Source organism: Mustela lutreola, chromosome X (assembly GCF_030435805.1).
Source record: "Mustela lutreola isolate mMusLut2 chromosome X, mMusLut2.pri, whole genome shotgun sequence".
In the NCBI taxonomy this organism is placed as follows: domain Eukaryota; kingdom Metazoa; phylum Chordata; class Mammalia; order Carnivora; family Mustelidae; genus Mustela; species Mustela lutreola.
This window is the reverse complement of record NC_081308.1, coordinates 93,366,863-93,380,861: the sequence shown is the minus strand read 5'-3', so window position 1 is coordinate 93,380,861 and position 13,999 is coordinate 93,366,863. Positions and strand designations below refer to the sequence as shown.

General features: G+C 36.6%; 1 protein-coding gene across 1 annotated transcript in view; it reads right to left on the bottom strand.

Annotated features, from left to right (window-relative positions):
• The window catches only part of COL4A5 (collagen type IV alpha 5 chain), a 253,144-nt gene that overhangs the window by 125,030 nt on the left and 114,115 nt on the right, over nt 1-13,999 (bottom strand). Inside the window, exons 4-8 of the mRNA XM_059158581.1 lie at nt 12,530-12,574; nt 4,516-4,560; nt 4,339-4,401; nt 1,828-1,881; nt 1,467-1,493 (exon numbers count right to left, since the gene is read on the bottom strand). Of these exons, the coding sequence (XP_059014564.1) occupies nt 1,467-1,493; nt 1,828-1,881; nt 4,339-4,401; nt 4,516-4,560; nt 12,530-12,574 (234 nt within the window). The remainder of the gene's footprint in view (nt 1-1,466; nt 1,494-1,827; nt 1,882-4,338; nt 4,402-4,515; nt 4,561-12,529; nt 12,575-13,999) is intronic.

The window sequence follows — 13,999 nt, the reverse complement described above, 5'->3', positions numbered from 1 at the left end:
ATATATTTCATTTAAAAAAAGATATAATGGAAGAATTAGTTTGGGTACTTGAAAAAGAGCAATCCATGAAGGCAACATGGAGGCTGAGATCTAATGGATAATCAAGAGTCAGCCAGGTAAAAATGGGTTAAGAGTATTAGGTAGTTGAAGTAGCATCTACAAAGGTCCCAAAAAATGAAGAGCTTGGTACATTCAAATGACTTCATGCAGACCAGTGTGATCAGTGAGCCAAGGGAAAAGTGGTTTAAAGACAAGTCTGGAAATGTAAGCAGGGTCCAGAACATGCAGGTCTTATAGGCCTTGAAAAAGAATATGGACTGTATCTCAGATGCAGTGGGAAGCCCTTGAAAGTTTATAAGCAGTGAGATTAAATTACTGGTTTATGTTTTTAAAAGGTCATTCTTGAGTATTTAATCTAGAATAAGTCAAGCTGTGAGGTGAGGGATAGTAGTGGGGAAAAAAAAGACTAATTAAGAAGAAGCTATTATAATAGTCCAGATGAGACAATATGGTTAGTGTGGTAGCACTGAAGAGGGAGACAAGATACATTTTATAGGCAAAATTAACAGTATTTAGTGGTAGAATGGAATGAGGAGGTGTGTGAAGGAGTAGAAGATGTAAATACTAACTTTCAGGTTTCAGGGGTCTGGGTTAACTTTGAACATGTTAATTTGAATGTCTCAGAGATATCTGAGTAGAGATGTCAGGGAGGCAGTTTAATACATGCATCTAATGCATAAGAAAAGTCTAGAGATATAAATGTAGGTATTCAGCAGCTATAGAGTAAACAATACCATGAGTTTTAACAATATTGCTAGGCACAGAAGAGAAAAAGGGGTCAGAACTGTGTCCTGATACCTGCTACATAGAATAGAATGAGCTCCTATAGCAGACCGTGATGACCAAAGAGATATAGGAGAAATATCATGAAAGGATAGTGTCACAGAAGTCAGGGAAAAAGAGCATTTCTAGAGAGAGCAGATGGTCAACTGCACCAAAATGTGATGGGAACTGAAAGTATCAGAGAAGAAACTCGAGGGGCGCCTGGCTGGCTCAGTTAAGTGTCTGCCTTCAGCTCAGGTCATGATCCCGGGGTACTATGACCAAGCCTGGTGTTGGGCTCCCCGCTCAGAGGTGAGTCTGCTTTTCCCTTTCCCTCTGCCCCTACCCCTGCTCATGCTCCTTCTCTCTCTCAAATAAAATCTTTTTTTTTTAAAAAGAAGAAAAGAAAATTGAGTCTATATACACATTTACACGTGTATCAACACACAGAAGATACTTCCATGGAACAAAGGAGATTACTTAAGGAGGGCTTGTAGGTAACCACACAAATTTGTAGAAACATCTATTTTAAGGCAGAAGTCAGACATTATCTGATGATGATGATGATGATGATGATTATTATTATTATTAGCTTTCTAAATATCTTATTCAAAATGTTTACTTTTCTAGTATGAGATGCTTACCTTCATACCTGGGATCCCAGGAGGTCCCTATTATTAAAAAGATAAGGATTATTTTATATATATGAGAGGGGTGCGAGCAAAAGAACACACTGCTTTCCAAATAGAGTCAATTAAATAGATTACTGTAGGGTCATTCTAAGTAAACAGTATCTTAGGATACATAAAGATGACATTTATATTAAATACAACAGAATCCTTGCTTTTATCCAGCACAGAGCTGTATTACCAACTCCTTTTTAAAAAGAATCTTTTTATAGTTTACTAGTTTTCAATGCTCCACACGAATGGACTGAGCTCACTTTCTACACTTCTGCTTCTGTCAATTCCTGTCTTCATTATAATCTCAAATTGTGTAACTTACTGGAGGACCCTGTAAACCAGGAAAACCGGGACTTCCTGGAAATCCACGTTCTCCCTAGGAGGTAAAAATAATAGAGTATGGAAGAACAAGAAACAAAGCATAACTATACCAATAAACAATAAGTTGTTGAAAAGATTCCTGTAAAAGTCTTTCTGAAACATGCCAGGTTGCCAAAAACTTATTATTCTCCCCTTTCAAATTACTTCAATATCAACTGTCCATATCAGTTCAGCTTTCTAAGATACTTTTATCCCTACTCATCAATCCTAATCTGAAATAAAGAAAAAATCTTCTACCCCAGTCATTTCCTTCTGACAAATCCATTTTGAGATGATCACACCAAAGACTCCTGGCCATCATCACATTTAATAGTTAATGATTTATCTCAATTTCCTGCCCATGCATTAAATAGATTCTTATTTTAACTGCCTTATCGCATTTTTCTTTTATTATAAGCTATTTCAAATTATTTTTGTAAAGAGGAAAAGATGGTAAGAAAGAATGCCATTAATATCACTAAAAGGACAATAACAGCAATTGTTCTGGCAATTGCAGGTCATTATGTTTTCTAGGTACCCGATTTTTCTCACTCACCATTGTAAAGTACTAATATGGACACTTGGTTTGGAAAACAAAAGTAAAATTGCTGTAGAAGAACCCCAATGCAACCTCGTTTCTAATGTCTACATGCTATAGTAATCCTAGACACATCCTTCTCAAAGGATTAAAAGAGTAAGATTATTATAGCTGTGGGCCTTTGAGTTACTTTGTCCAGTACTCCTCTCTCCATCACTTTTTACATATGTAAAAAACTGGCCCAGAGACCTGTACATCAAGTTTAGAAGACAGAAAACAAAAGAACCCATATATTCTGATTCCATCTCTAGGGCTCATTCTATTAGTTTCATAGTAAGAAATATTTAAAAATATTAATCTGAAAGTATACATAATAAATTCAATTAAAAAATTTGTTGCTCACATAATAGGGGGCCTCACACATAAACTAATCATGAGATCTGCTAAGGTGCTGCTTTATAAAAAGAAAGAAAACATCCCTTTCATCATATAGTAGACTATATGCATTGTGGATACATTGGTCTTCAAATTTAGAATTTTGGCTAGTGGTCTTTTTGTTGCTCAAGGCATGCTGGCAAATAAACAAATAACCAGAATAGACACAAGAATGTAACCCACTTTAAAAGCAATGTTCCATGCAAACTACTCCACGTTAGTCCTGTCACTGTAAGGCTGCCCCAGCTGAAATGAGGGAGTTGGGGGAAATTGGAAGGGGAGGTAAATCATGAGAGACTATGGACTCTGAAAAACAATCTGAGGGGTTTGAAGGGGTGGGGGGTGGGAGCTTGGGGTACCAGGTGGTGGGTATTGGAGAGGGCATGGATTGCATGGAGCACTGGGTGTGGTGAAAAAATAATGAATACTGTTATGCTGAAAATAAATAAATTTAATTAAAAAAAAAAAGAACTCATGTAAGCCTCACAAATCCCCAGCCCCCAAAAATGTTGGTGGCAAAGGTCACTGAGACCTGGAGCAATATTGGAGGTAAAAATAATTTTATTGCCTTCACGTATATATTGCAACAATTACCACAAAATACAGTCTTCATAATACAAAAGAGTTTGTTCAAGTTATTTTAAATATGTACCCCAATACAACATCTGACACATGCCACTAAGTTAGAAGGATCGAGGATATTTCATAAACAATTCCACAGAAAATATGTGCAGAATGGAAAATGCCAAAAGGATATACAGAAAATAAAAACATTGCATTAGTAGACAGGAAAATGAGAAAAGTGAGGGAATAAGAACAGAGGCTATAATAAACAATCTGTCAAAAAAGCAAATTTTTCTCATTTTTTATCCTTGCTATCATCTTATAATAAATTCAAACAGTTGATGAAAGGTAAGAAAAGTGGGTTGGAAAAATGTTTTTCATTTGTAAGGTTTTATTTTTCTTTTTAAATACTAAATTCATTTTAGCTGATGGAGAAGAGTTTCCATTTTCATACTAATAGTTTATAGTAAAAGTTAATGTCCTATATTACAGGTAGATTTTTAGGATTTTTCTTAAGTTATTAGGCAAGGTAAAAAAAATTCAAAAACATGAACTTTTGAAATCTTACATTGTACCTAGTTTTAAAAAAGGCAAAGGTAATGAATGACATTCATTAAGTATTACTCTTAACAACTAACATAATATCTGAAACTTATATACCCTAATTCCTTTTTAACTCTCATCCTACTTTACACTAAAGTCAAAATAGGATTCAGTAAATAATCTTTAATCTAATGTAATATCTCAGCTGACTATCCATGTCTAAAGAATTGATCTTTCAATATATTGAAAGTTTTAACACAAAACATATCCTATATATGTCTTAGACATGAAGCTAAAATATCTCTAATATTCTTCATACTGATTTCCTTAAACTTTAAAATCTATTATTATCAAGCATATTGCCTAAGATTAAGTTGAAAAAAAAAATCTCACCTTGGTTCCATTGCATCCAGGGATACCTTGAGGTCCTGGGGCCCCATCATGGCCTGGCATTCCCTTTGAAAAGGGTTATAATATATATAAGAAATATATAATATATATAAGAAATATATAATATTTCTTAGAATACTTTTGAAGGAATTTTCAATTAAAAAGCCAAATTCTACTTACAGGAAGACCTGGTGTCCCTGGAAATCCAGGAAGTCCAGGAGGACCCTATAATAAGAAAGAAATTCCTTGAACCAAAAAACAATCAGTAAGAATAAAATTATATCCTACCTAAGGGAGTTACAAAAAGTACATTTAGAATAGCAATGGACAAATGTGTCTCATTCATAATTACCACTTGCTTTCTATAAAGAAAAAAAAACCCTCCTACATGTATTTAAAAGTCTCTTCCCTGGAAACTATCGAAAAAACTCCTACTTGAGGGACCATTGTCTTCATTGCACTTAGGAGGAGTGGGCAAATTCATGGAATAAATGTCTTTCCTAAAAGATAAAGTGGTTGTCCCTGGTTTGTGATGAATACTGAATTTAGCAAGGGATGGATAAGTGGCAAATATATCTGCTCCTGCAAACATCAGTGTGATCGCTCCAAAAATTCTTCAAATTTCCCTGTCAGAATTGGCAAAAATACAAGTTTGGCAATATTCTTTGTAGGTGAGACTCTGTGAAAGAGGTGCTCTTACACACAGCTAATGGGATTCAAATATCATGGAGAGAAATTTGAAGTAGCTAGCAAAATTACACAGTTTTACATTTTAAAGCAACCCACTTCTAAGAACCTATCCCAAAGGTACACTAGAAATTATGAAACAAAATCTCAATTTCAAGGTTACTGATTACAGAATTGTTATAACTAAAGTTTAAGAAATATGACATAGGGGTGCCTAGGTGGCTTACTAGGTTGGGCATTTGCCTTTAGCTCAGGACATGATCCTCAAGTCCTGGGATTGAGCCCCACGTTGGGCTCCCTGCTCACTGGGGAATCTGCTTCTCCTTCCCCCTGCTCATGGATGCATTCTCTGTCCCTCTTAGTCTCTCTCCCTCCCTCTCAAATAAATAAATAAATAAATAAATAAATAAATAAATAACATCTTAAAAAAAAGACACAGAGAGAGAGAGAGAAATGGCTATGGTGAGTGCTGTGAAATGTGTAAGCCTGATGATTCATAAACCTGTACCCCTGACGGACACAGCCTGTAACATGTAATACATTATATGTTAATAAAAATAATTAAAAGAAATCACCATATAACCATAATTATCGCTAAACACTAGGAACAATAGGGGCATGACAAATAAATTATGGCACATCCACATAATGTAAACCTATGCAGCCCTTTAAAAGAATAAGAAAGATTTCTGTGCACTGAAATATGTAGTAATCTCCAGGACACGATGCTAAGTAAAAGAAACAAAGTGTAAGTAGCATGTATAATATGCAACACTTTTATAAGAAGGGTGGAGACACCAAACAGTGAAAAGATAATCAAAAAATAATCAAAATAACTACATCTATCTTTGGGGTAAATACCCAGTAGTGCAACTGCAGGGTCATAGGGAAGCTCTATTTTTAATTTCTTAAGGAATCTCCACACTGTTTTCCAAAGTGGCTGCACCAACTTCCATTCCCACCAACAAGAGGGTTACCCTTTCTCCACATCCTCTCCAACACACATAGTTTACTGTCTCGTTAATTTTGGCCATTCTAACTAGTGTAAGGTGGTATCTCAATGTGGTTTTGATTTGAATCTCCCTGATGGCTAGTGATGATGAACATTTTTTTTAATTTATTTTTTATTTTCAGCATAACAGTATTCATTATTTTTGCACCACACCCAGTGCTCCATGCAATCCGTGCCCTTCATAATACCCACCACCTGGTACCCCGACCACCCACCCCCCCCCTTCAAAATCTTCAGATTGTTTTTCAGAGACCATAGTCTCTCATGGTTCATCTCCCCTTCCAATTTCTCCCAACTCCCTTCTCCTCTCTATCTCACCATGTCCTCCATGCTATTTGTTATGCTCCACAAATAAGTGAAACCATACGATAATTGACTCTCTCTGCTTGACTTCTTTCACTCAGCATAATCTCTTCTAGTCCCATCCATGTTGCTACAAAAGTTGGGTATTCGTCCTTTCTGATGGAGGCATAATACTCCATAGTGTATATGGGCCACATCTTCCTTATCCATTAGTCCGTTGAAGGGCATCTTGGTTCTTTCCATAGTTTGGTGACTGTGGCCATTGCTGCTATAAACATTGGGGTACAGATGGCCCTTCTTTTCACAACATCTGTATCTTTGGGGTAAATACCCAGTAGTGCAATGGCAGGGTCATAGGGAAGGTCTATTTTTAATTTCTTGAGGAATCTCCACACTGTTCTCCAAAGAGGCTGCACCAACTTGCATTCCCACCAACAGTGGAAGAGGGTTCCCCTTTCTCCACATCCCCTCCAACACATGTTCTTTCCTGTCTTCCTAATTTTGGCCATTCTTACTGGTGTAAGGTGATATCTCAATGTGGTTTTAATTTGAATCTCCCTAATGGATAGTGATGATGAACATTTTTTCATGTGTCTGATAGCTATTTGTATGTCTTCATTGGAAAAGTCTGTTCATATCTTCTGCCCATTTTTTGATATGATTGCCTGTTTTGTGTGTGTTGAGTTTGAGCAGTTCTTTATAGATCCTGGATATCAACCTTTTGTCTGTACTTTCATTTGCAAATATCTTCTCCCATTCCGTGGGTTGCCTCTTTGTTTTCTTGACTGTTTCCTTGGCTGTGCAAAAGCTTTTGATTTTGATGAAGTCCCAAAAGTTCATTTTCGCTTTTGTTTCCTTTGCCTTTGGAGACATGATGATGAACATTTTTTCATGTGTCTGATATCCATTTGCATGTCTTCATTGGAGAAATGTCTGTTCATGTCAAAGATACAGATGTAGTGAAAAGAAGGGCCATCTGTACCCCAATGTTCATAGCAGCAATGGCCACAGTCGCCAAACTGTGGAAAGAACCAAGATGCCCTTCAACGGACGACTGGATAAGGAAGATGTAGTCCATATACACTATGGAGTATTATGCCTCCATCAGAAAGGATGAATACCCAACTTTTGTAGCAACATGGACGGGACTAGAAGAGATTATGCTGAGTGAAAGAAGTCAAGCAGAGAGAGTCAATTATCATATGGTTTCACTTATTTCTGGAGCATAAGAAATAACACGGAGGATATGGGGAGATGGAGAGCAGAAGGGAGTTGAGGGAAATTGGAGGGGGACATGAAACATGAGAGACTACTGACTCTGAAAAATAATATGAGGGTTTTGAATGGTCTGGGGGTGGGAAGGTAGGTGAGCCTGATGTTGGGTATTATGAAGGGCACATATTGCATGGAGCACTGAATGTGGTGCATAAACCATGAATTCTGGTACACTGAAAAGAAATTTAAAAAATAAAAAATTAAAAAAAATAACGTATAATGGGAAAAAGGTAGAGGCAAGGGGAAAAACAATGGGGGATGGCAAGAATAGGTAGGAAGCATCTCTGACTATACCATTATTAGAAAGCAATGTAAATATTTTAAATAATTAAAAATAACAAGTAAGAAGAGGCAAAAAGAGAAAACTATTAAAAATTGAAACAAACTGGAACCAATGGTGTGCAGCGTTGGTGGTATAGTGGTGAGCATAGCTGCCTTCCAAACTGGAACCAATGAACTTAATATATATCTGGTTGTTGACATAAACCATGCAAAGAAAAAAATTACTTCAAGTACCTTTAAAACAGATATTTCACCTGTACTTTATTAGTGAAACCAGCCAATTCAAAGAGGAAAAAAGAACAGCAAAGGAATAATGGCACTTAAGAATTCTATCATTACAACTAAAATTGAAATCGTTATTTTGTTCACTTGCAAATTGTTATTTTGAAGGTATCATATTTATATTGTAGGATAAAGAAAATAATAAATTATATTAATGTTATTAGGAATCAAGATTTTCACCAAAGAGAGGGGAAGGTGGCAGGGGAAAGAGAAAGTATATGAACTCTTATCACTTTAAGTTTCAATTGGAAGTAATAATATAAACTCATGATATTTTTTCTCTTTAGAAAATACTTTTTTCTTAATTCTGTCAACTGAAAAGACACCAAAATAACTGACTACCCATAGCAAAGAAAACCCCTAACATTAGACTATGGTATCTAAATCGTATTTTTTACTAGAAAGAGCCTAGAATCAGATACATGGCCAATTTCAGATCTGGAGAGGAAATGTACAAAATGAGCCTGAGGAGTCCTGTATCAAAAAGCAAGGGCTTTTGATCTTGATGAAATCCCAATAGTTCATTTTTGCCCTTGCTTCCCTTGCCTTTTGCGTTGTTCCTAGGAAGATGTTGCTGCGGCTGAGGTCGAAGAGGTTGCTGCCTGTGTTCTCTTCAAGGATTTTGATGGATTCCTTTTGCACATTTAGGTCCTTCATCCATTTTGAGTCTATTTTCGTGTGTGGTGTAAGGAAATGGTCCAATTTCATTTTTCTGCATGTGGCTGTCCAATTTTCCCAGCACCATTTATTGAAGAGGCTGTCTTTGTTCCATTGGACATTCTTTCCTGCTTTGTCGAAGATTAGTTGACCATAGAGTTGAGAGTCTATTGGGATTTCATCAAGATCAAAAGCTTTTGCACAGCAAAGGAAACAGTTAACAAAATCAAAAGACAACTGACAGAATGGGAGAAGATATTTGCAAACGACATATCAGATAAAGGACTAGTGTCCAGAATCTATAAAGAACTTAGCAAACTCAACACCCAAAGAACAAATAATCCAATCAAGAAATGGGCAGAGGACATGAACAGACATTTCTGCAAAGAAGACATCCAGATGGCCAACAGACACATGAAAAAGTGCTCCATATCACTCGGCATCAGGGAAATACAAATCAAAACCACAATGCGATATCACCTCACACCAGTCAGAATGGCTAAAATCAACAAGTCAGGAAATGACAGATGCTGGCGAGGATGTGGAGAAAGGGGAACCCTCCTACACTGTTGGTGGGAATGCAAGCTGGTGCAACCTCTCTGGAAAACAGCATGGAGGTTCCTCAAAATGTTGAAAATAGAACTGCCCTATGACCCAGCAATTGCACTATTGGGTATTTACCCTAAAGATACAAACGTAGTGATCCAAAGGGGCACGTGTACTCGAATGTTTATAGCAGCAATGTCCACAATAGCCAAACTATGGAAAGAACCTAGATGTCCATCAACAGATGAATGGATCAAGAAGATGTGGTATATATACATAATGGAATACTATGCAGCCATCAAAAGAAATGAAATCTTGTCATTTGCGACAACATGGATGGAACTAGAGCGTATCATGCTTAGCGAAATAAGTCAGGCGGAGAAAGACAACTATCATATGATCTCCCTGATATGAGGAAGTGGTGTTGCAACATGGGGGCTTAAGTGGGTACGAGAAGAATAAATGAAAGAAGATGGGATTGGGAGGGAGACAAACCATAAGTGACTCTTAATCTCACAAAACAAACTGAGGGTTGCTGGGGGGAGGGGGTTTGGGAGAAGGGGGTGGGATTGTGGACATTGGGGAGGGTATGTGCTTTGGTGAGTGCTGTGAAGTGTGTAAACCTGGTGATTCACAGACCTGTACCCCTGGGGATAAAAATATATGTTTATAAAAAAATAAAAAATTATATTTAAAAAAAAAAAGCAAGGAAGTTATCAAAAATCAATATTTTTTTTCAAAAGGACACAAGACAGGGGCCAACTTAAAGGGATTCTCACAAGCCAAAGATAGGATAATTTGGCTTCAAAAAGAATAATGAGTATAAGTGACTGGTCCCATAAATTCCATGTGTTTATAATGATAACAAATTCTTAAAACCTTCCCGACCATCACTCAAAGTTGCTGGTGTACTATCTCACTACCATGGATCTAGGCAATGGTCACCAATAAATACTAAACCATTAGATGAAAGTTGATGGGGAAATTCCGATGGCAAAATCAGGCTCATATACCTGAGACAACTGATCAAGCCTAACATCAAAAAAGTGGGATAACAGATGTTTGTGCCATAAGATGTAATTCATTAGTAAGTATGCAGCACTATGTATATAGTATTCTTTTTCTATTTTCTTTCATATTTTGCAGTATAATTTATGTATAGTATAATATACAAATCTTAAGTACACAGATCTTTCTATATCCCCAGAAAGTTCTCTAGTACCTCTTATAAGGTAACCTCCAGTCTGCATGAAATATGGGGGCAGACGAACAATGAAAACGACATCTTGGGGGTGCCTGGGTGGTTCAGCCAGTTGCGCATCTGCCTTCGGCTCAAGTCATTATCCCAAAGTCCTGGGATAGAATCCAGCATCCCCTTACCTGCTCAGCGGGGAGTCTGCTTCTCCCTCTCCTTCTGCCCCCCGCCCCGCCCCCCGCTCATGCACATGCACTCTCTTTCACTCATTCACTCTCAAATCTCTCAAATAAATACAATCTTAAAAATATATAAAAAGAAATAAATGACTTCATGAAGAAATAGTCATATCCAGAACGTAGAATGAAGTATAATACAAATGACCCAGTTTCTCCAATAGCATAATAAAAGAGGCTTAAGACACACAGCAACCAAATACAGTATGTGGAACTTGATTGGATCCTGGTTTGAACAAACCTACTGTTAAAGGACATTTACCATAGAAATCTTAATAAGGACTGAGTTTTAAAGTATATTTGAAAAATTACTGCTACTTTTTTGAGGTGTAATAATGGTATACTGGTCATGTGGCTATCAGTAGACATACTGAAGTATTCATTGGTGGAATGAATGATATGTGGGATTTACCTAAAAATACTCCCCCAAAATAGTGGTGGGGTATAGATGAAATAAACTTGTCAAAATGTTGCTAACTTTTAAAGCTGACTGATGGGCACATGGGGTTCACTGTACTATATTCTCTGTACATTTGGGTATGCTTAAAATTTTCCATAATAAGTCTTTCAAATTTTGGATGTCAAGATTGCCTATGGGCTGAGAGGCAAGGATGAGGAACTATCGGGTTACCTATTCCTATGTACTTCTGAAGTTCTAGTTGAGGGACACAGACTACTCAGGTACTTTCAAATAGTAATTCAAAGAATGGACAAGGTTTTGAGTTTCTTTCCTGTTTATCCAGTTCCCTAAAAAACACCAGGCATGAGTAGCACAACAAACTATATGTTGTCAAGAAGTATACAGCAAACAGAATGTTTTTAATGTTTATATAAAATTTGTACAGCTACTAAATTTCTGGAGATTAAGGGATCAGAATGTTTAACTTTCTTTGTCACATAAATAAATATGTTATGTCATCACCCATGTACTTTATACTTGTATTAAAGGGCCTTGTCAATCTATGAACACAGAATTTTGGAGCTAAAAAGCACCTTGGAGATTGTATTAACTCTCTAATTTAACAAATGAAGAAACTGAGGCTCAGAAAAGTTAAATACGGTTTTCCAAAAGCCAGGACTATTTTTAAACTAGATTCCCCCAATTCTGAAACACAATGAAAGATATATGTCAACCTAAAAGCTTTTCAGAAAAATCACTTAAATATGCACTTCTATTTTGAGACAAAACCTGGTTTTCAGAACATTAACACGAAAAATTATACATCTTAGAATTGAGAAAATGTTGTATACTTCCAAAGTAGTTACTTTTTAACACAGTGATTTAAATTAGAGCTTCCCAAACTGACTCTCTTCAAGATAACAAAGAAAATTATATTTGTATATGGTACACAAGAAGGGTACTCAACCTGAACCCAGAGGACTGAGATCACATGGTTGGGAAGTTCTGGTTTAATGTAGGATACATGTTTTTAATAAACTGATGAACTGTTAGAATTTATCACTTTTGTATTTCTTATCCATAAACTAATTTAAAATCTTACATTAGTTTAAGCAGACATCTGGATACATAGATAACTACCAAAATACTAAAGAAAGGCTAATTGTAGACATATACCAAGTCTTACATTTAACTTTTTAAAGACTATATTTCTATTTTTTCATTTTAATATGATCTTTTTCAGTTATCTCACAATACTTCATTTGCTTTTTCTCTGTTTTGACGAGCGAAACTTTTGATATACAGCAAATATCACTTACTCTGATTCCTTTTGGTCCCGGTGGCCCTGGAATTCCATCATCACCCTGAAAAACACAATATATTTAGTTCTTGTTCCTCCAAAAATAGCCCTCAAATAACTAATTTTACATTATAACGATGAGACTTAAATTTTTGTGAATCTTTGTGAAAGTGAGAAACTTATATACCTAAGAAAGAAGCATTTATCATCGATACTGAAAGCACTGAGGTAAGTTATTAAAAAAAAAAAAGGTCTTCACTTATTGAGAAGAAAACTGCTGACATGTAGCAGAAACTTTTTATCTGTAAAGTGAACCCTGAAAATCATACAAAACGAAGATGAAATAGTGGTATTGATACACCTCAAATCATTCATGCATAACCCAAATACAAGCTGAAAATCTGGGCAGTTTCTATATTGTGCCAATCTTCTTGCCATGCTGGTAATAAAGAGTATCATTTCTTTCCTTTTTAAGATTTTATTTATTTCCTTGACAGAGAGGGCACACACATGGCAGGGGAAGCACAGGCAGAGGGAGTGGAAGATAGAGAAGCAAGCTCGCGGAAGAGGGAGCCTGATGTGGGGCTTGATGCTGGGCTCAATTCCAGGACCCTGGGATCATGACCTGAGCCAGAGGCAGACAATGACTGAGCCACCCAGGTGCCCCAAATAGCATCATTTCTGAGCTCAAATATGTGCTGCTCTCGAGTCTGCCATTTTAAACCCTTGCTTTGTTTTATAAGGCACTTTCTACTGGCAGAGCTCAGGAAAGAAAGAACCATAGACTTTCTAAATTTCTTCTGTAGACTCCATGAAAAAGAGGTCTGCCCACCTCTGTGTTAATCTATGTACCCATTTCTAAATTACAATTGCATTGCTGAGAATTTTAAGTTTTGCTTCATTAAGTTTTTATTAACTAGTTTTTTTAATGGAATAAAGAAAACCCAATTCTACTCCAAAAGATGAGAATTTCAGTGGAGTATGCAGCTAGTGAGGCTTTAGATAGGTTTTATTAACCTGGGACATCTTGCTTTACACAAGTGGTTTCTGAATTACACAACTCATAACCTTAGAGGTTCCACTGGAGGTTCCTTGAAGCCCACATCACAGACCTCCTTCCAACAGCGCAGTTCTATTTCTATGTTTTATGTGGGGCTTCCATAGTTTCTTATGCTACTGTTATAAATTACTACAAACTTAGTGGCTTAAAACAATACAACCTTAGAGTTCTGGAAGTCAGAAGTATGGCAGTGGTCTCTGTGGCAGAACCCTGTTGTTTTTTGGAGGTTCTAGGAGGATAATCCATTTCCTTTTTTCCAGCTTCTAGAGCAGCCAGCATTTCTCAACTCATGGCCCTCCTCAATCTTCAAAGTCAGCAATGGTTGAATGAATCTTTCTAACATTGTATCAATCTGACACTGACTCTTCTGCCTCCCTCTTCCACATTTAAAGGACCCTTGTGATTATAGTGGCACTACCCAGATAATCC